The 24,607-nt window shown below is 42.6% G+C and overlaps 2 protein-coding genes and 1 long non-coding RNA gene across 6 annotated transcripts in view; 2 read left to right on the top strand and 1 right to left on the bottom strand.

Moving 5' to 3' along the window:
- The window catches only part of ephb2a (eph receptor B2a), a 37,296-nt gene extending 23,197 nt beyond the window's left edge, over positions 1-14,099 (top strand). The window contains exons 5-17 of one of the 4 annotated variants that reach the window (XR_014119686.1): positions 215-550; positions 3,704-3,828; positions 4,109-4,271; positions 4,963-5,071; positions 5,168-5,232; positions 6,453-6,575; positions 6,752-6,999; positions 7,599-7,814; positions 8,109-8,258; positions 8,707-8,900; positions 9,261-9,416; positions 9,963-10,370; positions 13,074-14,099. Coding sequence is in view for 3 of the 4 variants with exons in the window: in XM_026998130.3 (XP_026853931.2) it covers positions 215-550; positions 3,704-3,828; positions 4,109-4,271; positions 4,963-5,071; positions 5,168-5,232; positions 6,453-6,575; positions 6,752-6,999; positions 7,599-7,814; positions 8,109-8,258; positions 8,707-8,900; positions 9,261-9,416; positions 9,963-10,071 (1,994 nt within the window). In the remaining variant the exon portion in view is untranslated. Of the gene's footprint in view, positions 1-214; positions 551-3,703; positions 3,829-4,108; positions 4,272-4,962; positions 5,072-5,167; positions 5,233-6,452; positions 6,576-6,751; positions 7,000-7,261; positions 7,390-7,598; positions 7,815-8,108; positions 8,259-8,706; positions 8,901-9,260; positions 9,417-9,962 lie in introns of those variants that run through there. The other 3 variants (XM_035522406.2, XM_026998130.3, XM_081706718.1) reach the window with 3 other exon arrangements.
- Positions 14,100-14,268: 169 nt separating this feature from the next.
- On the bottom strand, positions 14,269-16,478 carry LOC118240722 (uncharacterized). Its single transcript, XR_004775600.2, has 3 exons — positions 16,393-16,478; positions 16,204-16,280; positions 14,269-14,350 (listed from the first exon to the last, which is right to left on the bottom strand). It is a non-coding gene; the product is annotated as an uncharacterized LOC118240722 (long non-coding RNA).
- Positions 16,479-17,621: 1,143 nt separating this feature from the next.
- Positions 17,622-23,886, top strand: lrrc38a (leucine rich repeat containing 38a). Its single transcript, XM_026998204.3, has 2 exons — positions 17,622-18,259; positions 22,125-23,886. Exons 1-2 carry the CDS (start codon positions 17,632-17,634, stop codon positions 22,367-22,369), a joined length of 873 nt encoding a protein of 290 aa, XP_026854005.3. The 5' UTR covers positions 17,622-17,631; the 3' UTR covers positions 22,370-23,886.
- The last annotated feature ends 721 nt before the right edge of the window (positions 23,887-24,607 follow it).

Raw genomic sequence — 24,607 nt, 5'->3', positions numbered from 1 at the left:
CTTATTCATTTGAGATATACTTGGAATCATGTGTCCAATTAAGCATATTCTGTAAGGCTCCTGGGCAAGAGGCCATAGTTTGGAGCACGGTCCTTTCAGCGTGCTTCAGCTGCACATAATGGCAGCGAGTCGTGGACCAGGCTCTTCCGGGGTGCACAAGACACCGTGGGCGGCCTCGCTGACAGACCACCCGTGGCCGTTTCCTTCCCTGTAGCTGTGCCGGCCGCCCCCCAGTGGGTGATCTCCAGTGTGAACGAGACATCGCTGCGGCTGGACTGGGGAGCACCGCGTGAGAGCGGTGGCCGCGAGGACGTCGTCTACAATGTCATCTGCAAAAGCTGCGGTTCAGGCCGCGGGGCCTGCACCCGCTGCGGCGACAACGTGCAGTTCTTGCCGCGCCAGCTGGGCCTTGCCGAGCCCCGAGTGCACGTCAGCAACCTGCTCGCTCACACGCAGTACACCTTCGAGATCCAGGCGGTGAACGGCGTCTCCGACCAGAGCCCCTACTCGCCCCAGTTTGCCTCGGTGAACATCACCACTAACCAGGCCGGTAAGAGACCACATGCTATGGCTGGCCAGATCCCAAGTTTAATCTCTTACTTTTGACAAAATAGGTCTCCTCATCTAGTTCATGTTTTGATGATGAATTAAGATCAAAGTCCTTTGGTGGAGGTTGATACGCCACACTGATTCACACTTTAGATATTTTCCTATATGCAAACTTGGTCTTGTTTTGTTTTTTGCCTTTTCATATTTCCCGTTTTCTTGCTTTTGTGAGAACGGAGTAGCGGGTCACATTGTTAACATCGCATTGGCAGGCATGCAATTTTTTTAAAAAAAAGAAACATCATCAGTTCAAAGGAGCACAGTAAAGTTTAATAGAGCATTTTAATGAGAGCTTTGTCCGTGTCTGCACTACAGTGAACTCGCTAGCCCTGGCACTGCAGGCTTTGGCCTTTTACCGGTGGGCCTGTCAGCCCACATTACTGCCTCACTGCTGCTGTGAAACTGCACCAAACAGCTCCAGCCTCCTCTAAAGCTCTGCGAGAGGCCACAGAGCGCTGCTGGACAGCCCGCGTCCATGTCAGCTCTCAGAGGCTGGCCCCGCCAGCAGGAAACCTACTTCACGCAGCATGGGGGACATAAAAACCCTTGCTCCCAGGCAGAAACTCATGCACAATCTCTGAGAAATGGCGAGATCTAATGACTTTTGAAAAATACTTAATGTGCATTCATTAAGTTACAGATGGTAAATAAAAATGTAGTGATTGCAAAGCGATGCAAGAAAAGTTTGGATTCGTAATGGCACAAATGCTCTTGGCTCAGAGACACACTGCAGTTTTACCAGCACAGTGCTATTTACCTCACATGTAAGTGGTAAATCAAAACGGGCAGGTGTAGTGCCGCATAGCAAATAGCGCTAGCAGACGCCAAACTTTCTTACTCCTCTTCACTGGAGATGTTTACTGCTCTCAGTGCAGTCATGCATTGCCTAGAAGTGTTTATGTATGAACTGCTATTGATCACCTGTGGAGCAGTGCGGCATACTCAGTACACTACATCCACTAGAACCTGTTCACAATTTAACCGAAATTTACATGGCCCTGTAAACCATGCCTACAAATGTTTTATTTGAATCAGCATTGGGAAATGGCCTCCACATTTCAAATCTGTTATTTTTTTCTGAGTGCCTGTAATAAAGTTTATACTTTATGAATGAGTTTTACATTCCAGCATTTGAACTTAATATTTCCTCCCATATACCATTTCAACCCCTGACATGGCCGTTTTAAACGTTAGATGGAGTGTAGATACATAAATACATAATAAAATCTTCTGAATTAAAAATTGGGAAAAGTTTGAATACCTTTGGTATAACTGTCGTTTACCACAGTGGAAAAACTCTTGGTTAGCAGAAAGACTTTCAGATGCGTTGCAGATAATTGGTTCCTCTGGTTCACAACTTGAATATCACAAGGACCTGTGAACTTGCGTTTCTTTCCCTTGTTAGAATACTAGTTGGATTTCTCTTAAATTGAACTCATTGAGACAAGTTGACTGATAGAGTTCCACTTGCAGCATTCTGTGTGGAAAATGGATTGCTTCGGCAGAGCTGAACAGGTTCAGGGAAATACGGAAGCTTTTTAGATGTACAGTGTAGTCGCAAATGCATGGCTGCTTCCGCCCCTGAGGATGTGCCATTTTAGTGCTTCACAAGACATGAGGAAAGTTGAGAATAACCTCAAATGCAGAATGTGATCCCATCTATATGATTGGAATATATTTTTTTGCCATTCAGTGAAAATTTGTTATCAATCTCATGAAATGAATTGAATTTGATGAGTGATTTGAGGAGCATTTTTTCCAGTTCTAGAGCTTCTGCTTCATCCCATGCTAATTGAAATAGACTCACTGTCAGACAAGTGGTGTACATGGATTTGCCTTATCATTAATAAAGCACTAAAACTCATATCATGACGGGAGTGCTAAATTAGTCCACACATTTTCATTGGCATGAGTCACTGGGAGTTTGGAAGTCGTTTGATTCATCTTTTTACAACCTACTCAAATCTGACAAGGCATTTATCATTACAGTTTTACAATCAGCGTCCTTTTTGGTTCAGTCCCACCTGGCACTCTTGCATCTTATATTACTCGCACACTAAACCTACAGGTCTGCGTGGTACACCAGCACGCCAAGTTTTGACTGTGAATTCAGTGATGAACTCCATCTTCATCGCTGGTGTTTTCATGGATTTCCTAGTGAAAGGAACAGGCAAAAGGCACATGGCCTGCTGCTTCTGAATGCTAGGGTGTGTTTAATATTCCTGGGCTCTACTCCACAGCCTCTACAGCAGGGGGAGGTTTATAACCCCAGGCCTGGAACACCCAGAGCAATCAGCCAATGGCAGACAAACGTCCCATTGCTGCCAGCCATAAACGGCATTTACAATATGGTCATCAGAGTTATCATTGGTGTGCACTTAACTGAAATGCTGACACACAAAGATGGAGAAAGGGAGTGATCAGCTGGCATTTCCCTGCTTTATGTCCTATCAATAAATTGAATGGCTTGTCTGAAAACAACTGGGGTTAAAGAAAGCAGAAAACATGCATGACCTGATGTCCTTACCCTTTGTCTCATCTCCCTTCAGAGATTTTTTTGCACTATTCACACTGACTTGCCAAGGCCAAAGCTAATGGACTTTGTTGCCCACTACTGCTATAGCTGGAGCCTGGTGATCATAGCGACTGCTTTAAACGCACAGTCAGTCATTAAGTAGCAAAAGGAACCACTTCACTGGGCATCTGCCAGCTTTCTCACTCTGCTTTTTGGCTTGTTTGAGACAGCAAGTGACATGAAGGATGTAGAGTTAGTCTTCAGTTTTGTGTTGGGTAAAGACTTCCCAGTGTCCTATACAGAATTGATGCCAGATTTGATGTACTGTGCAAAAGCCAAGTATTCAAAGCGGAAAAATGGGGTTTTGAATGTTTAAGTGGATTTTGTGCTCTTCTCACAGTCCTTTCAATTAGCCACTGTTTTATAGAATAGGCTCTCTGGTTTATTCTGTCTCTGACCCGATATTCACACTATCCCTCATTTTCTCTCTCTCTCTCTCTCTCTGTCTTTCCCTCCCTCTCTCTCTCTCTTTCTTTCTCTGTCTCTCTCTGTGTCCTGTTTTCTTTGTGTCTGTGCACATAGCTCCATCAGTGGTGTCCATCATGCATCAGGTGAGCAGGACAGTAGACAGCGTCACACTGTCCTGGTCACAGCCAGACCAGCCCAATGGAGTCATTCTAGACTATGAGCTGCAGTACTATGAAAAGGTAAATTCATGCTTTCACTTCACTGCCTGAGTTCAGGCCAAGGTGTCCTGCACTGCCCATGAGAAGGCCGGGACCTCACGTCTTCTCTTTGTCTTGAAGATGAGCTCTGATGTCTAAAACGTGGTATTATGTCTCATCATGTCTGTTACTTTAAAAGTACATAAAAGAGGTTCATGGTGTACCGATGTCTTCCAGAACGTGGCAGAGCCAAACTCTTCTGTTCTGAACTGAACTCCTCTGGGCTGGACTGGACTGAACCTGGTGTGTTGATGTCTTTCAGAACATGGCAGAGCTGAATGCTTCTGTACTGAGGAGCCAGACTAACACTGTGGTGGTTCGGTCACTGAAGCCAGGGGCTATCTACGTGTTCCAGGTACGAGCACGCACTGTGGCTGGCTTCGGACGCTTCAGTGGAAAAATGTACTTCCAGACCATGACCGAAGGTAAGGATCTGTGTGAAGCAGTCTGAGAAATATCTTTCCAGTTTCAACCTCTACTGTTTTTCTCTTCTTTGGGTTTGCCTTTTGCCACTGTCGACACAAGATCGTCCGAGTCATATCATGAGGTGTCCCGACAGCACCAACCGCCTAAAGCTTTGTCAGCAATTAGTTTAATCAATTGCTGCTAAGTGACGAGCTCCAGTAATGCTGTTGTGAATCGCTGCCAGTCAGTGAAATGGCACTGACTTCAGTCAGATGGAGCATGTCAATGGATCTCTGTGCCAAGAGCAGCACCAAAAAGAGCTCTCAGCACTACCATCCCAGCATGTACCTGTTTTCCAAAAGTGAGCAGCAACACGCAGCACTGCCCAGGGCACTTTCACTGCTACTTTTAGAGAGTTCCTAGAAGCTAACAGACATGTGAAAAGTGTGATATTTGGAACTCATACAGCACCATTTGCAGCTCTAGTGGCAGTGGAAAAATTTTGTGGACTTTCTGGTAATGTTATTAAATGCCAAGAGCCAGCACTCATAAACCCAGATCACTGCATGGATGAAACTGAACATTATGAATGCTGACACTTTGCATTGCATGGCATTAACTTCATGGAGTATGAATTTTTCCAATTTTAGGTTGTCTCTGCTGTGTTTGTGTTTGTGTGTGTTATGTTTTGTGTGTTGTGTCTCTGTATAGAGGAGTATAACTCCAGCCTTCAGGAAAAACTGCCTCTCATCGTCGGCTCGGCTGCTGCAGGTGTTGTTTTTCTCATTGCGGTCATCGTGCTCGTATTCGTATGCAACCGGTGAGCTTTTCTAAATCCTTCCCAGGAGGAATCTCATGTGCCAGAAAAATGCACACTGCTTTGTTTGCCTGTTAATAAATGTCTGACTCTCCACAGGAGAGGCAGCGACAGGACAGAGTCAGAGTACACAGACAAGCTGCAGCACTACACCAGCGGCCACAGTGAGTGTTCTCTTAGTAGCCCTCAGACAAAATGCATGTCTGTTGAAGTAATAATACTCAGGACACAGGCTTGGTGCTAGCACTGTCAGCCAATCAATACGAGCGCCAGGCAATAAGAGAATGGAATAGCACACTGGTGTTCAGTCTCCCTAATGTGTTTATGCTGTCACATTGTTAGTGGGATTGAAATGAATAATGAAACTGGTTCAGTGGAAAGACTCATTTAAATTTTAATAGTGAGAATAGATTTTTTAATGAAAAGTTGTGAAATGTGGGTCCTGTATAATTGGGGTTGGGAAAAGTGGGGACAAACACAGATGCATTGTCCAGAGCCAAGTCAGCACAGTTTATGGACCCTTCACTATATTCTACAGACTTGGTAAGTTTCATACATCTCTTGTTGTACAAGGGTGGAAGGGTTGGTGAAAAGAAATGAGACATCCATGCAATTAGGGCAGGGCCAGGTGTGTGCTGTTAGTGAAAACTTTCCGATGACCACGTCTGCTTTCATCTAAGCATCTAAAACCCAGCTGATGTCAGGCCCCAAATCAAACATGGCAGGCAAGCCCGGAAACTAGGCCAAATCCTCTCTTCCTTTCTGACATCCTTTCACATTTAAGCAGTTATAACTAGCTCTCTCTATCCTTGATGAACATGAGAAGAGGATATAAGGTGTAAACCCCAAACCTGATGCTCGATGTTTTTTCCTGCTGCGTGAAATACAAGACACAGATGTGTTATTTTCATTTCATTACACACACTGGATTTTGATGGCTAATTTCTGATGAATGGTCTGTCTCCACCTGATTGGCTTTGCTTCAGTAAGGTAATGCAGTATATTGGGCTTTGCTAATGTTGTGCTTGTGCACACACATCTCTCATGTCTCATCCTCTGTCTCTTCCACTTGGCACTGCCTTTTATAGTTTCCTGTTTAACCATTGCACTCAGAGCAGCTGGTTAAAAAGTATGAAGCAAGTACTAAGATTGGCTGAGAAGAGACTAATTATTTATTGTATTATTGGACAATTAATAATTGTATCACCTCAATCTATGGTTAAATGTAAACATTTAACTATGCAGATTAACTTTTAAATTAAATTAGCAGCACCAGTTCTAAGTTAAGTTGACAGTTATACAGTATTTACTGGAATTTCTTGGCATTTTTAGTTCTGGCTCAGCCATTCGTACATGAATTAAAGCTCCACTTCCTCTTCCTAAGTGTCACCTGGTATGAAGATCTACATAGATCCTTTCACTTATGAAGACCCCAACGAAGCAGTGCGTGAGTTCGCTAAAGAGATCGACATGTCCTGTGTGAAGATCGAACAAGTCATCGGCGCGGGTAAATGCAAGCGTGAATCTAAAGTTCCCCTTCCATTCCGAAACGGTTGGCATCGAGGCTTCAAGCTCATGCTGAATTTTGTCAGCAGACAGATTCTGTAAAAGGGAGCCTTTTAAAAGACAGATGCTGTGCTCGAAGAATGTACTACTGACACTAAACCTCTGACTCTCTGTAAGGTGAGTTCGGGGAGGTGTGCAGTGGAAGCCTGCGTCTTCCTGGGAAGAGAGAGATCCTGGTGGCCATTAAGACGCTGAAGTCAGGCTACACGGAGAAGCAGAGGCGGGACTTCCTGAGCGAGGCCAGCATCATGGGCCAGTTTGACCAGCCCAACATTATCCACCTGGAGGGGGTGGTGACAAAGAGCAGCCCTGTCATGATCATCACTGAGTTCATGGAGAACGGCTCGCTGGACTCCTTCCTCAGGGTGGGCATGAGGCACTAGTCTCATTTTAGTCCATTATCATGTTGTCTCCATTCAGTTTTGTTCATCCTTTCTGAAAACCCTCATTTGATTCCTTATAAAATATCAAATTAGTTAACTACAGACCTGAAAAACTACAAGTCTGTTTGTGTTTCATTGGCTCCCATGTTTTCCCTGCATATGGACAAATGAGAAAATCAACAGTGAGGAATCGAACGGTAATGGTTGTTAACCACGACCACTTCCAGTGTGCTTTCTGTCTCAGTCCCACATGGCGTGAAGCCACTCTTCCCTCTGCGGCCTCCAGTCGTCCTGGCGTGCCTGCAGTGTGGGACCAGCTGCGTCTGGCTTGAGGCACAGCTGGACGAGGGGACATTCCAGGCGCAGATGTATCTCTGGTGGGCTCCAGTAACACAGCTTAGGGAGGCAGCCAGAGTTCTACATTATGGGAGGGCCAAAAGGCCTCCTCTGGTAGCAGACAGAAAGAACTGCTGCAGGCTTACCCCGTAAAAAAGGGGGGAAAAGGAAAACCGAAAATACAGAGAAAAGTGGAACGCCCACGGCTCTGCTACACTGAGTTATCCTGCTGTGTGTGTTTTCAGCAAAACGACGGGCAGTTCACTGTGATCCAGCTGGTGGGAATGCTACGTGGCATCGCCTCAGGGATGAAATACCTGGGTGACATGAACTACGTGCACCGTGACCTGGCCGCCCGCAACATCCTGGTCAACAGCAACCTGGTGTGCAAGGTGTCCGACTTCGGGCTCTCCCGCTTCCTGGAGGACGATGCTTCAGATCCGACCTACACCAGTGCCCTGGTGAGCGGGCTCGTGTGCTCACCTGGTTTCCCTTACTGGTGCAAGCCTTGGTTTGGTCACATGGGGCAGAGGGGGTCAGGATGTATCATCCTGATTGGTTGCCGTTATTTTGTGGGCTATATGATTGCAAAGACACAGTGTGTTGCAGAACAGATGAGTCGTTCCCATCAGCATTTTAGCTGAAAGATGTAGCCTTTTCCTTCCCCTATGAGTTTTCCTTTTCCTGATGTAGCCTTTTCCTTCCCCTATGAGTTTAGCTTCTCCCGCTCCTGCTAAGTCCGTTTTCACTCCCAGGGGGGGAAGATTCCCATCCGATGGACTGCCCCAGAGGCCATCCAGTACAGGAAGTTCACCTCTTCCAGTGATGTGTGGAGCTATGGCATCGTCATGTGGGAGGTCATGTCCTATGGAGAGAGGCCGTACTGGGACATGAGCAATCAAGATGTAGGATATTCTGTAGATATTAGTTTATGATTGTCATTTTGTGTGATTTTACAAGTATAATTTAGAACAGTCTGGCCCTGGACATCTACTGCTGGGCAAAATTTAGATCAAAACATAATCATCCGGAATGCACCTGGCTCTAATGTTGAGATCCTACTAATTAATTAGATGAAGTGTGTTAGAAATTTACTTTCAATCAGAGGTATATCCCGGACTGGCCTTGAGCCCCTTGGTCTAACATTTTGTGTTGCTAACATACAGAGACCCCTAGTGGACAAAAATGAGTTTAACAAATCATCCTCACATTACGGTTTAGTAAAATCCAAAATTTGAGACAAATGTCCAGTTCGTTAAAAAATAATAAGTCTCAAATTAAATAGTAATGTTTTATATGTTTGTTCTCCTCTGCTGTCACTGCAAGTGCTTTAATCTGTCTTAATCTCTCCAGGTGATCAATGCCATAGAGCAGGATTACAGGTTACCTCCTCCTATGGATTGTCCAAATGCGCTACACCAGCTAATGCTAGATTGCTGGCAGAAGGACCGGAACAACCGGCCTAAATTTGGCCAGATTGTGAACACCTTGGATAAAATGATCCGAAACCCCAACAGCCTAAAGGCCACCACCCCGCTCTCTTCAGGGTGAGATAACACTGCCTTGCGAAGTGATAGAGCTTCACCTACAACACATAGCCATGGTAGATAAAGAGGCAAATAGGATTTTTATGTTTGCTGACTGCTGCAGAAATTCGAGATGCCCAGTAAATAATAAGCACTGTACACATCCGTTTTCACACCACGCTGAAAATCTATCAGTGGCAATCTTTCAGTGGCCCAAACGTCATCCCATTCATAAATGTGACATTGTTTATGTCTGATGCTGGAAATCACCCCTGTACCTTGTATTGCACGGCCTTGCTGCTGATGCTGTGTGTATGTGTGTGTGTGTGTGTGTGTGTGTGTGTGTGTGTGTGTGTGTGTGTGTGTGTGGGCTTGCTGTAGCATGCACCTACCTCTCTTGGACCGCAGCACACCAGACTTCTCCAGCTTTGGCAGCGTGGCTGAGTGGCTGGATGCTATCAAAATGGGCCAGTATAAAGAGAACTTTGCCAGCGAGGATTTCAGCACCTTCGATGCTGTTTCCCAAATGACTCTCGAGTACGTTTCTTCATCCTGCAGTCCTTGTGCATGTGCTTAACCATACTGAGAATCCCTCGTTATCAGCTGGGCTTGAGCGAGAAATGATATTTTACCATTATTAGAATAAATTGTCACAGTCTGCTTTTTTAACATATCATGGGTGCTGTCCGTACTTCATAAACACTGACGAGCTGCATGATCCATTAAAAAACAATTATGAACCTGTAAACAACAACCAGGGATGTGTCCATTTTTTTATTAATTTTTTTTTTAACCTGTTGCTTCCTTAAATATTTTATTTAATAATATTTTATACTTTTAGTTAATAATATTTTTTGTAGACATGAAAATTTAAAAACATCATTTCACTCATAGGCTTTTTTAAAAAATGTGGCACTCGCTTCACTGATGGCTTTTGAGTATGGTGACATTGTGTTCTTGCTATATCACCCTCTATTGCAAGCTCTAACCGCACAAGGCACAGGCTGCTGTAGGTGCAGTCTGCGTGCTTTGCCTTCCAGGCTGTGCAGCATGTGCTAATTGGGCTCTCCTTCCTCCTCACAGTGACATCCTAAGAGTGGGTGTCACACTAGCTGGCCACCAGAAGAAGATCCTCAACAGTGTGCAGGTGATGCGAGTGCAGATGAACCATGTCCAGTCGGTGGAGGTCTGACCCTCAGGACTGGAGGCCAGAGACGGACGGCACGTGCTCGGGCTCCCCGGGCTGCTCTTCCCCTCGGACCGACTCCCTCCTCCGCCAGCCCCAGCTCCAGAGCTCAGCGGTAGCCTGTCCCCACTGGGGAAGGTCCCTGCTGGGGAAGGGCCCTGTGAGGCAGGGCCCCCACTGGGGGGGACTCCCACGCACCACTGCCCCTGAACCCACCAGCACGCAGCAGGTGGGATGCTGCTGGCCCGTGTCCTGCTGACATTGCGGTGTCGACCACTGGACCCTTTTCACTCTCATGTACTGTGGTACGTTGATGACGATGGTGATGATTATAATGACAACAGTATAAAGGAGCCAAGGTAAAACAGCTTTGTCCTTATTATGATCATCACCATTAGCATTGTTAGTTTTGATCCATAACTTGAGAAATCTGTATTGATAGATTGCAAGGCTACCCTTTAAAAGGGCAATAGGTAAAATCCAATTAGCTCTGTCTTCTGAAGCTGTGTGTGAGTCTTCTGCTAAGAGCTTTGTTCTTGATGAGAAAAGTGCATACAGCAGCACAATAGAGTGTGGAGGGAATGATGTGGGTTTGATTTGGAGTCTAAAATGGATTGTGGGCTAATGGAAAAAAAAAAGCCTCTTCTGTTGCTGCCATATGGTAAGGAAGGAATCCATGTGGCAGCCCATTCCTAAGAGGACCCTTGTAGAATTCATGCTGTTTAAAAATTTGTGATGAACAGAGACTTGGAACATTATTTTTAATGAATATTGTGGTGATTTTTTTTTTCATGCTTTTGGTATATATTTATTTATTTTGTACATTTCGACATGAACCGTGCAGTCGTTATTTCCTGACAGCCTTCCACACACGCTCGTGTAATGCGTATATATCAAAGGCACTCCACTTCCTGACTTCACCACTGTCCTGACTTGCCGTTCCAGTGCAACTGGAGCGGGCTGCGTGGGTGTGGTCGCGAACGGCCATCGCTTCCGCTCCCGATGTTCGTACAGTATGCACGCCTTGGTGACAAAGTAAATGTTGACATGACTTTGGAATGAGATGTCATGTTTTAAGAGCCTTGACTGTTCTTTTCACTCCCCCCGCCCCCCTCTTCTAGCTGTGTATATAGTACGTTTCCACTGCACATGGAATAGTGGCGTGTATTGAACGGTGCAGTCAGGTGTGTGCTGTTGGCATACACTGGCAGCTGGTGGACTCTGAGCAGTACTAGCCTCAAGAGGGCTGACCTAAAGACACTTCACAGGACACTTTGTTCAGTCTACGTTTTTATATATGTTGTTTATAATTGTTGTTTATAACTCATTAAACATTGTGATTTTTAATATAACGTACATTATCCAGTATAGTATAAAGCAGTTGATGCATTTTTAGGAGTGTTTGGCAGTATTTATGCCATGTATTAACATGACAGTCATAATTATTTGAAAACCGTCCTCATCCAAGCTTCCAAGAGTTTTTTTTAATAGATTTAACTTTTGATTAGTCTTAATTCCAATCCTTCCATCTTGATTTTCCATCTTGATTCTGCTTTTATGTCTGACTGTGGTTGAATATCACTGTGGAATTGAATGGAACAACTGGGCTGTTTCCTGCATCACACACAGCGACAGACAGAGGGTATCTTGATTCACTGTAGTAAGTCCCACTCCTTACATCTCTAGGGGACTTTGTTGAGCTAGAACACTGGCCGGAGGAATTTTTTTAAACGCACACCTCCTTCCCTGAGATAGGTGTGGCCATTCATCCAAGCAGTATCAATGTGATCACCTGAAATTCAGTGCTATCTTTTAAGCTGTTGAAGAGGTACATGTTTTTCCACAAAACTCCTGTAAAGTACTCCGCTCTGTAAATGTCTTCTTTTTTTTCTCTACTACATGCAGTGTGGATTTAGGAAAAATTTAAAGACAGATGTTCTAAACACTGCAAATTACTAACCCAAATGTATTCATTGCATTTACACTGTGACAATCATGTCCTGAATGTGCTTCCTTTCACATAGTAAGCCAGTCTTCCACTCCTGACCAACTCTCAAGCATATATGTTTTGCTTTCTTTCCTTGGTTACAGAGTTCATTACAAGGATGTGCATATTGTTTTGCCATACCTTTTTGATCTTCCCAAAGGACAGTTATACTGTCAGAGAATGTGGAATGTGTGTATGTGGTCTGTGAGCATGTGGTCTGTGTAGCATGTGAAAGTGGTCTGTGAGAATGTGGCATGTGAGCGTGTGGTCTGTGAGCGTGTGGTCTGTGTAGCATGTGAGAGTGGTCTGAGAATGTGGCATGTGAGAGTGTGGTGTTTGAGAGTGTGGTGTTTGAGAGTGTGGTCTGTGAGTGTGCGGTCTGTGAGCATCTCTCATGTCCATGCCTTTTTTCCAAGCCAAGCCCATTGGTTTCACCTTGCACCTTGGATTATTGATGAATGACAAGTAGGTCAGTCAAAGAACTGAAAAAGTGAGTGCGATCAATGCTGGTTGTTATAAGGCCAGCTGTCCTGTGATGTACTGCTTATTTAAGAGGATGTTTATTGCACTTTTACCTGCAGAATGAGTTGACTAAAAGAATTACATTTTGCCAAGATGGGTGCTGTTGTAATTAGGAGAACACACTTTCTGTACCCTCGAGAATGGAACAAAAGTAGAAAACTAATGAGGATTCAGTCTCAAAAAATGTGTGAAGCTTTTCTCCCACTAGACAACAACTATGGCTACTCACTCCGAATTCCTTTGTCCTTTTTTTAAAATGAGAATGGGTCATTATGTAAAGAGGGACATTTGGTGCCCCAGAGTCTGTGGCCATGGTTATATATGGATATACAAAGCTTTCAGGTTGATGCTATCATACTTCCTATGATCATATTTCTGTACAGTCTCTGTGTGTTCTGGATATTAAAAGAATGCTTAAGACACTTCTTCATTCACATAACCAATTCATTTGCTTTTGTTTTGCCTTTTCTTTCTTTGCGGTGCTACTTGCCCCATGCAGCGGACACGGTAAGAAAAAACTATTGGATTTGAAGTCAATTCAGTGTGAAAAACCGAAATATTATTCCTTTCAAGAATAAAAAGGTATTAACGTCACTATAGTCTCATTCCTAGCTGTGAACCTTTGACTAGCATGCCATTTGTGGAAGTTTTTTTTCATTCTACTTTTAGGCTCTGTCTTAGTCAGTAGAGGTCATTGGCTCTGCACACACACACAGAAACACACACAAACACACAAATGCGCGCACACACACACACACACACACACACACACACACACACCATTTTACTATGAGTTATACTGTGTATGACTATGTATGTGACAAATAAACCAAACTTGAAACACACACGCACACACACACACACACAGAAACACACACACACACAGAAACACACACACAGAAACACACACACACACACACACACACAGAGAGCTCTGTTCATTCTGATACTGTGAATGAAACTGGACACCATGTAAAATAATCCTGCCCTGTCAATGAGTTTCCTGATGAACTGTACTTATGGGTTTACTTTCTAAAAAATAAGAAAGAAGTGAGAGAAAATGTTTATTCAATAAAAAAAGACTAAAGGTTGTGATCACATTCTAGACGTTTCTACTTCTTTGAAAGAAAAAAAAAGGATAAGGAGGTTGTGGATTATGTGAGAAGGCATTCATACGACTAACACAAGGGGGCAGTATAGGGCACAGAGTAACGCATGTCCCATTAATCTGGTTTACGAATTGTGTATTTGCTGAGATGAAGACTATGTATAGAATGACAATTTTGTTGCATTTAATCAAAACAAACACTTTAAACAATTTACTGGAAATCCATGCTATTAACTTAATTTAAATATTACATAATCTAAAAAAAAAAAAAAAAAAAAAGAACAGCAACAAACAAAAAAACATTTACTGTCTTGTTATCCATTTTAGCCAGGAGTTTACACTGTTTAGACTACAGAGCGCTTCTGTGTGAGGCCTCTACCAGAGTCTCTGCTATTAGGATTAATTACAGTTTCTCTCATCTGTCCCCCCTTGCAGATTCTTTGTCTTTGACTCCTTTTTAAGGAGCCAGCAATCAAGAGCTCGCTGTATTTCTCAGCAGCCTGTAAACTCCTCTAGCTTTGTCTGAGGATATCTAGGCAGAGAGAGCCTGCAGACTCCCGAAATCCCTCTGATCTGTGGAATCCCACAAGCACTTGGCCGGGAACATTTTTGAACGCCGATGTATGCCCCTGCCAAGTGGTGCTGTAACAACTTCCACCTGGCAGCAACTGGTGAGAGACAGGCGGATGGACAGACAGACAAAGGAGCGGTCAGAGAGAGCAGTGGTGGGGGTTTAAACCACTGTGGGACGAGAACTATGGGGCTGCTGCTATGGAGCAGCATGCTACTGACCACCCGCTGCACTCTTAATCTTTTACCTTTCAACATAGACTGCTGTAAATCAAGACTGTCCCACAGCCGTCATGCACAATATTAAATTAGTTTCATCTATATGGATAGATAGACAGATATATAGAGATAGATAAATAGATATAGATAGATAGACAGATAGATATAGATCGATATATATATATATATATAGATAGATAGTCAGATATATAGGGATAGATAGATAGATCTATATATATGTAAATAGATAGATATAGATCGATAGATAGATATATCTATATGGATAGATAGACAGATATATAGAGATAGATAAATAGATCTATATATATAGATAGATAGATAGATAGATATATCTATTGATCTATATCTATCTCTATCTATCTATATAGATAGATAGATGGATAGATGGATGGATATGCCTAGATTGGTGCTTGCTAAGAGCTGGAAAATGAACTATCCCATAAAAACAACATAGAAATTAAATGTATTTATTGGCAAAAAATGTTTTTTATATAAACCAAATTATAAACCCCTTATTCAGATGTCAGACTTTAATTGCACATGTAAGAAATTACTCCATAAAACTCTTTTTGGAATATATTCATTACTAATTCTATTTGTTTTGGGAGTTGTTATCCATGCTCATTCTTTAAGCATTTTATGTATGTCTAAACAAGCTAAGTCAAACTTATACCTCCTGTGTAGCTTCTGAATGCACATCATAGGGAAGAAAGCAAATTCTAATAAATGGTGACAAAAGTCACTTAATGTTGGTGTAAATTGTCTAGACCAGTTGCACTTCTCCATCATCCGTTCATAATGTCCTCTCAGTCCGAAAGCTGAGCCGTTTGGCTATTCGGTCAGGGTTACAGGAGACCAAGACATGCCGTTCTTGGCTGTGTTGCTCAGGATCATGTGGCGTGAAGTCTCAGAACACACCTGGAACAAAGCTTTGTCACTGCGTTCAACCTCTGCTGATGGGTGCTCTTTTTGAACATGTTAGCACCCTGCCTTCTCCTGGCTAGGAACACCTTCCATGCGGCTAGCCTGCGGAAGGCCACCTCGGGTTTCCCATCTTGATCAGGTTCCCATATCCAGGACCCGGGCTGGACGTCCTGCTGCACCCGTCCCTCCTGGGCTGGCCTCGGCTGTGACAGTTGGCTTCGTACAATGTATTGAGTGACCCTCACCTACTGCTGCACAGCCAAAAGATTCTACAGCTGCCCCAGTGTCTTGAGCCACATCACTGTTTTTAGACCCTTAGAGGTATTGTTGGCATGGGTTGCTCATGTTTCCCCTCCTTTCCCCGCGGCACTCTGAGGGCAGCTGGCTACGGTAAGCCTCTCCTGACATTTATTACTTATTCAGATGTCAGACCTTAATTGCACATGGGAAGTCAGTGCGGGTTTTCCCACATCACTGGCTGTCCCACTGCGAAGATATATTGTGTTTATCCCTCATCTGCTAATGAAAATGGCATTTCATTTTTTTGTTCAAAGGCTGGACATGAGGAAGAAATGGATTTTCTGCTAATGCAATTGCAAAAATCAGCATTTGTTGTTTTTTTAATTTATTTTATTTTAGTATACAAAAGATAAACTTTGTTTCACAAACTAAAATAGTTGGACCTTACAGTACTTTTATGCTCAGTTCAAATGGAATGTTTCTGACATGTATGGTTTTTAGGTAACATGGCCATTAATCTTGATGTAAGAGTTATGGCTATATTTACCATCTGGAACATCCCTCTTCTTCTCCTGCTTTTCCATTCTTTACATAATGACAAATGAGTGTACTGGCACAAAAACTCTGTGGGTGATAAAGAAATTCTGAAAACATATTTGGACTCAACACGCAAAAATACATAATAAACAGGTTTTTTGTTTTTGCAAGAAGCAAAATCATAGTTGACTAGCGTTACCTGTTAGATGTTTCTCTGTAAGATCAAGGCTACAGTAGTATGAGAGTATTGGTCTGCACTGGTCTGTCGTTCTCTGTTCTGTGCTGTGATGTTAGTGGAAATGCGTCTGTGCTCCCAGCATGTGTTCTACTGAGCCGGGGATTTATGGTGGCCCAGCGGTGAACACGAGACTGGACCACAGCGAGGTGGAAACAAAAAGCCCATGGAGAGGAGAAATGCTCTTGATATAACACTCACGGCTTTTTCATGCACTTGGAGCAATAATTGTGACTGTCGCTCATTGGTATGCGGTTTCAAGATTGCATAATTTACAGCCTGTATGCTATTTTAGATTTGTGTTGCACTCAAAAGAAAGGTCTTCCCCTGTACAGCTCATGGTCGATTCGTTTCATGCTCGCTGTCTCTCTATTTCATGGCAGCGCTGTGCAGATGGCTCTGTGTTAGTGCTCATCGCCATGGCAATGGAGCTGGAATTTGCATTCACATGCTGACTTGAAATGTGGCACAGGCACGACAGCAGAAGACAAGCTGAGTGTTACTGTGTGTGTGACCACCACTTCTAGGCATCACGATCCACCTGACTCCAGCCAGCATGGGATATCAAATCTGTGGTAGCTGGCATACCATGCGTTGTGTGCACTGAAGAACAGGAGCACATGGACAAACATGGAGACATGCATAGGACGAGCTGAAGATTTAGATTTAGAGTTTGCAGATGAACAGACTGTGAGTTAACCCAGCCAATCAGAACCTCCCCTTTTGTCACATCCTGTCTCCCGCCCAACCCCCCTTCACACCCCCAGCTCTTCCTGGTCTGTGGTTTGCTCGTTTCTATTTACCTCTCCGCTAATCCCCGGCGTGTCTCTCATGCTCTTGCGCTCTCTCTCTCTCTCTCTCTCTCCTTCCTTTGCTCACGCTCTCTGCCTCTTTCCTGCTCACAGCCAGCGGGCTGCCACACGATCCGCACCGCCTGCTATATGATCTCTTGGAAAGCAGCCTTGCACATCTCTGTTTGCTGTTGGATGCTGGAGCTTTTGTAAACTGTGATCTAACAGAATGGATATGATGCCTTTGCAACAGCCCTGACTCTTCGCTCACCCTCATGCTCCCCCCTCCCTCCCTCTCTTCTCCTCAACTCCCACCCCCTGACCCTTACCCAGTTCCATTCTCATCCTGTGCCCCTTTCTAAATCTCCCTTCCAGTCCCCCATTCTCACATTCCCTCCTCACCCTCCCGACGATGTTCTCATGTGTTTGCTGTCTTCAGTCTTTCCTTGTCTTGCTGTCCATTGCCTCAGTCACTTTGGGCCAGCGCTGCCCACCCAGCTGCCTGTGTCCAGACCATCACACAGTGGACTGCACTGGTCAAGGGCTCACCCGTTTGCCAGACTCCATCCCTCTTGGCGTCCGGAGGCTGCTTCTCGCTGACAACGGAATTCTTTGGATCCCCTCTGATTTCTTGGTTGTCTACAGCGATCTTGTGTACCTGGACCTGAGGAACAACTCCCTTACCAAGCTGGAGCCAGGGACACTGCCTACCTTCTCCAGGCTTGTCTACTTAGACCTGAGAAACAACAATCTTACTGAGATCCCCTCAGGGACTTTTGGAGAATCCCACAGCCTGATCAAGCTTCGTTTAGGCAACAATCCCTATCTGAGCATGCTCAGTCGGGGAGCCTTAGCAGGCCTCACCTCCTTGAGGGAGCTGGAACTGGAGAGGAATGGGTTTTCTGTCCTGGATGTTGGGATGTTGAGACAGCTGCCTTCCCTCCGAATAATACGTTTGGAAGGGAATCCCTGGGTATGCAATTGTAGGTTTACCAAGCTGTTTTTCTGGCTGGTGGAAAATCATCACAAGCTCCCAAATGGTAAGCTGCTTAAATCCACTTTTTCATTGAGCACATGCTTTTGTCTTTTACACATGAACATGCCATGCTCTTTCACCTGCCCACAACAACAGTCTGGTTTGTTAGGCCATATACACAAAATGATCTTGGCGCTTACTTCACACCACATTTCATATAGTGTATAGCCTGTTGTCAATTTTAGAATGAACGGCATCTTTTTATTGTACTTACGTCAATATTGTGCATATGAAATGCATTTCCCGGTAAGAGGGTAATTGCTTTTCTGTGCAAAAGAAATTGTCACATGACATCAGTTACCAGAAGAAGATGGACTACTTCACATCCACATTCACACACTATCAAAGTCATATTCTATTGATTGGGGTTCGTTCCCCCATCTGTGCAAGTGCACCACACTATACTAAAAAGAGTCCATGGGCAGGACTCCTAGCAACACATTCGCCCGCCTCCGTAACATGGTTGAAATTGTAAGTTGCTCTGGATAAGTGCATTTGTCAAACATGTAAATGTATTACATTTGAATGCATTTGCTGTCCGTATTTTCACTGAAAGCCTTCGAACTGTGACATGGCACACCACCTAAGTGCCTAGAAGACACTATATGAATGTATGCGAGAGATGTAATAGCACTAAACCAACACTGGGGGCAATCTCAACAATATGCTACGTTTTTGGCCATGCCAATAATTATGGAACATGTGCAATGTTATGACTACTCACCTTGAACTCCTTTTGCTCTTCTGTTTTCTTGTAATCGACCATTTTCTAAGTGAGAGATGAGTGATGGGCTGATACTGATTGATCACTAGTTCCACAGTGTATGGTCAGACAGTATCTGATGTAGGTTCAAGGTCTTCAGGTTTCTGAAGGCTGACCTGGACAGAGAATTTCTGTAAGCAAATGAAAAACCAACTTCACTCAATGTCCACCCTTTCCACTGCTCTGTTCTCCTTCATAGAGACACTGTTGACATATGTCAGCTGGAGTCAAAACCCAAGGACTGTATTTCCTCATTCTAAGGCTAAATAATAAAGTTGAAAGAACCTTGGGGGAAAAAACCCCCACTACAGATTGGTAGATTACATAATCATGCGTTTTCAACAATGTTTTCCAGATGTAATTTGTGTAATTTGCAGTTAAACTGAAGAGCTAAATGAAGTAAAGAGCCAACTCAGATGGGTCAAGTCATTTGAGTCACCAAAATCGCGAACAACTAATTAAATTAACGAAACTAACAAAAATAATGAAGAAAAAGGTTGATTATTAACTTAAGGTTGATGACCCAACATACACAGGGGTCAAAGGTGACCACATGGCATCCATAATTTAATGCAACACTGAATGTGATACTGATGACAAAGTACTTGTAATGCACTATAGATGCTTGCCACCAGGTAACATGAACTCCGCTCTCCTGAAAGGCCAAGAAATAACAGGACTTTCACTGATAATGTGCTGTATTTGTAAGCAAAATGTCATGTGCAGTGCAAATGTATCAAGCATGCACCAAGTAAGACAGACATGACTGGAGTGGTTATAGTACCATATCAGGTTCCATTTCCAGCTGATTGACTGATTGTTTGTTTTTGCAACCCGTCATGACACTACATTGGAAAATTACCTATACAGTTATGACAATGCAGGCATCTAGATGGTTAATATCAGTATTTTAACATAGATGTCCTTGAGTCCTAATATAGCACTCTTGAGTCTGAGAAAGGTGCTATATAAATGTAAATAATAACAATAATAACTCTGTATTTCTAAAAAAAATATTTTTTTGTATTCAAAATGCAAGCTGTGGATGTGTGTGCATATATAATAATATGATTAAAAAGGCCTATATATATATATATATATATATATATATATATATATATATATCCACAAGCATATCATACCCATGCATACACTCCCATATATGTGTGTGTGTGTGTGTGTGTGTGTGTGTGTGTGTGTGTGTCTCAGTATAACAGTGACACGACAGTGACATGATAATGGGTGCTGCACTATTATGAGTGTAATAGGCACAGCAGTGTCACTGCTGGGTTGAGAGTCCTTTGCCACCCAAAGACTGTGAACAAACTGAGCATTAATGAAGAGATGAAGAATAACCAATACACACTGCATGTGGCAACAGAGGTGGTGTAATCTCCCACATCTTAACATGATTCATTTTGTGGCTAATATATAAAAGTACATATCATATCACACATCATTTGGGAAAAGTTGGTTTACTTGCGTATTTGTTTGTTTTTGTGCTGTTGGGTGGGGGAGAATGTGCTCCTGTGTAAAACACTTAGCAGTCAGGAATGCTGAAAGTCTGGAAGAGCTTGTGAGGCTAGGAGCAAGGCCAGGTGAGACGCAAACAAAGGATGCTGAGGTCACTGAATCCCTAAGTGATGTGATAAAGCCTTTCTGTCTACACTGACACACCTATACTTATCACCGTATGCATGCTTGATGATGTCAACTGACTTGTCAGTGACAGTACAGGTTAATGCAGTGTCATTCACTTTATTACAGTTATGAAAATTGTTACAATTGCTACTATTCTTATCAGTATTTTCAATGCATTCAAAGAGAGCAAAAAGAGAAACCAGAGTGAATGCCATTTTTCATCTGAGTTATGGAACAGGCTTCATCACAGTAGTTGAATCACAGTTTTGTTGTTAAAAAAATGTAAATGACACAAATTATTGCTATGCAACAATAATACGCTGACTTGTCTGGAGTCTTGTGCAGTATGAAACAGATCGTCGGCATTGCAGGTGACCTTAGCGAATGCAGCACTGCATTTCTCCCTAACAGAATGAAGCAGATAGAAACTTGTTTGCAGGCAGCGCAAACTCTCCATCCATGGTAGAGGTAGTTGACGTAGCAGTGGGCGCAGCGGGGCTGCTCTGTCCCTGATCTCCCGGCAGTCACGGCAGAGTCCACGAATGCTCAACACACTGTGATTCATTTCCAACCAAGCTGAAGCAGCATGCATTTGGCAACAAGCATCCAGGGTTGGCCTGTCTGTCAGAATGTCACTGGACTGTGATGGCATTGAATGGGGAAGAACGATTTTGATTATGGACAAGTACAAAGTATATAGCGTTCAGTTTAATATCTGCATATTTGGGGCACAAGCTTGCACTATTTTGTGCTGTTGTAGTCTATGAGCTGGTCACCTTTGATAGAAGAAGACAGAATTAAAAATATAAGACCCAGAAGTCTCAACACACTGGAACAGTGCTTGTGACTCCTTCAGTCACATGCACATTCTTTATTCTTTAAATCTTAACTTATTCATTGTAAGGCATTATAATGATATATCTTGTATTTATTACATTTGGGCATGTGGTTACCATAAAAAAATTCCTTGTACATTTCAAGATGAAAAACGTACTCTAACCAATCCAGATTGGATTGTAGCATTAAAATGTTCTTGCACGTTTCTTGTACTGTTCTAGTTAGTACTGTTTCATTGTACTGTATTGTATGTTTTAATATGCTTCATTTTTATTTATTTTAATATAAATTTCAGATATATATTTTTAGATTTTTTTTTTATATCTCTTCTATTTCAATCATCTTTTGTACTATGCAGTTTATTTTTTTAATCAAATGTGTTACATAATTAAAAATTCTTTGCCTTGTCTTTCCTAGGTAACAGATTTGAGATAATTGGACATGAACACATACATACAAAAGTCACTGTGTCATTGTGAAACAAAATAGCTATCCAGCAACAGCAAACAATTTAAAGTTTTCCCCACGTTTTTTCTCAGATTCCCCCCCCCGTGTGAGGATGTGCTGCTGCCTCCCACTGTGCAGCTATGTTGCTGCGTCTCAGTACGATTTCTCTCCTCTTCTGCAGGCCTGGAGGACATGGAGTGCTTGCTCCCAGTGAACGGGCAGTGGATCTCTCTGAGCATGCTCTCCGAGAACAGCTTCCGAGAGTGTCTGGGCGTGCTCTCGCTTAAGGACCTTCTCGTAGTCATGTTCTCTGGCATCGTCATATTGGTGATCTCCATCACTACCAGCTTCATTATGGCCTCGATTATCAGCTACGTTCAGCAACAGAGGATGAAGATGTTGGCTGAGGAGGAGGGGCTGGAGTAAGCGCACGGCTGAGCTCCACCCCGCCGGTGCACTGTACTGCACCTCGCTCTGGATGGAGGGCCACATTTGCACCAGGGAAGACCCTATTCGCCCCTCGGTGATGCTCGGTGAGGCTGAATAAGCTGCCACACATCAGGCATCTCCCCTCCATGTATGATGCTTGATGAGATGTTGGAGTACTTTTATACTTGAATATCTGAACCAAGCCTTAAGACATGAACTGTTCGAATAATTATGTAAAATTATAGTGTTCTAGACCCCTTTATCTGGGCTGTGATTTCATGGAACTGAGCATAACATGTTAGCACATATTTTTATGTAAATGTGCAAGGTAATTAATATTTTGTATGTTATTTTTGTTAATGTTGGAATGAATCTCACTAAAACAGGTGAGGTTAATGTACTTGCACTTTAAATAAGAACTGATACATTGCACATAACCCCAGTGAGCCATAAAGTAGATGGTATTATAAATCATAATTTCTCATGTCACCAAAGAATTCCTTAAAAGATTTGCATCTTCCTACAAATTCTGGGGTGGGTATTAGGGCATGTTATGCAATCAGTTAAGATTTGAAAAAACACACCCAATAATTTAATTTATTGTCAGAAAATGATCAATTAGTGGCAACTACCAGTGCAGCGGTAGCTCAGTGGTTAAGGTACTTGGAAGGTTGCTGGTTCAAGCCCCACCACTGCCAAGTTGCCACTGTTGGGCCCCTGAGCAAGGCCCTTAACCCTCAGTTGCTCAACTTGTACTCAGTCATAATTGTAAGTTGCTTTGGATAAAAGTGTCAGCTAAATGCCATAAATGTAAATGAATCTTGTATACAAGATTATTTAGTAAAGGCTAACAGGAACAAGAGACATGGTGAAGACTCTCTGTATAAAATCAAATGTTGTAACAACTGTGAATAGAAAGGGAATATCATTATTACTTTTTCACTTTTATCTTGAGAATTTCCTTTCCTTTTTTACTTTGAGTAATAATTAAATAAACAGTGGCACCAAAGTGTTACACAACTGAAGTGCTTTGCTCATTTTACAGTAAACAACCATTTTAAAGTGATTTTGCTCATTTTACAGTAAGCAAATAAAAACACCCCACATGGTCTTCATACAGTTACAGTCAGCAGTTTAAGTAATTTCTTTATATGAAGTAAACCCATTCAGATGTTTTTGGGCAAAACATTGTAAAAATTAAACACATGATATATCTAGTTCTCCATGGTATTGAGTGTTGCTTTTTTTTTTTTTTTTAGCTATCTTTTATTTTAAAAAGTATTTCCGTTATTCTGCAGTACTTCTGGTTAAATAACATCATAGCTATTCTCTTCATTTGAAGATAATCTTCTAAGAAGAGATTAATCTAGTTGTTTAAATTTAGTTCTGAGTTCTTTTGATCAGACATTCAAGTCCACAGAATGTTAGTAACCTATCCTATGAATAAAAGTAACTATAAGGCATTGTAATGCTGCTCATTACACTTTTTATGTCCACATGTTTAACTATGTACTATTTTCTAAAATAAAGCCCTGCAGGTGATGTGAAAAGTGACCAGTGATCCCATGTGAGCCAATAGATATTTCTCTACAGGGGTTCCATTCCAATCAAAGAGGCTTATTTTTAAGATTTTCAAAAATAAACAGCAGAAGGAAAGGATGCTGTTTTTTGCTCTAAGCAGGATCATGTTTTTAACTGCTGTGGGTTCTAAGCAGGATCATGATCGTTAGGAGATATTCCAACTGAAGTCTAACTTAAGCCAAATATTTTTGGAGGGAAGAAATTGTTGGTCTACATCTGCAGCGTGTGGGAGGAATTCTCTTCCAGCACATGCATTGTAGCAACAACAATCTGGCTGCACATCTTTGATCAAAAATAGGCTTAATTTCTAACACATTTGTTATTTTATGTTTGTAGTCCCACATTATTCATTATCTCATTACTATAATTCTGTGTAATGACTATATTATTAGATTTTATTTTTTATTCTCACCATTTTTATAGTTTATTATCTAATCTTGTGCCAGAAATACACTGTAGTATGTATTTAAATGAGCATGTAATCACACATTTCAGCATGTAAAAACGTTAAATGACCTGTAAAATTGGATGTATGTTATAGCAGTGTGGAGTTATAAGTCCACACATAAGACCTTATTATTCCTGGTAGTGTGAAGAGGTCCATGTATGGATTGAGTGCCAGTGGATGGGAGATGTCTCTGCAAGCTAAAGCAA

Source organism: Electrophorus electricus, chromosome 24 (assembly GCF_041902795.1).
Source record: "Electrophorus electricus isolate QZ-2024a chromosome 24, ASM4190279v1, whole genome shotgun sequence".
Lineage (NCBI taxonomy): Eukaryota > Metazoa > Chordata > Actinopteri > Gymnotiformes > Gymnotidae > Electrophorus > Electrophorus electricus.
Note: the sequence above shows the minus strand (reverse complement) of the source record. Positions and strands in the feature narration are given on the sequence as shown.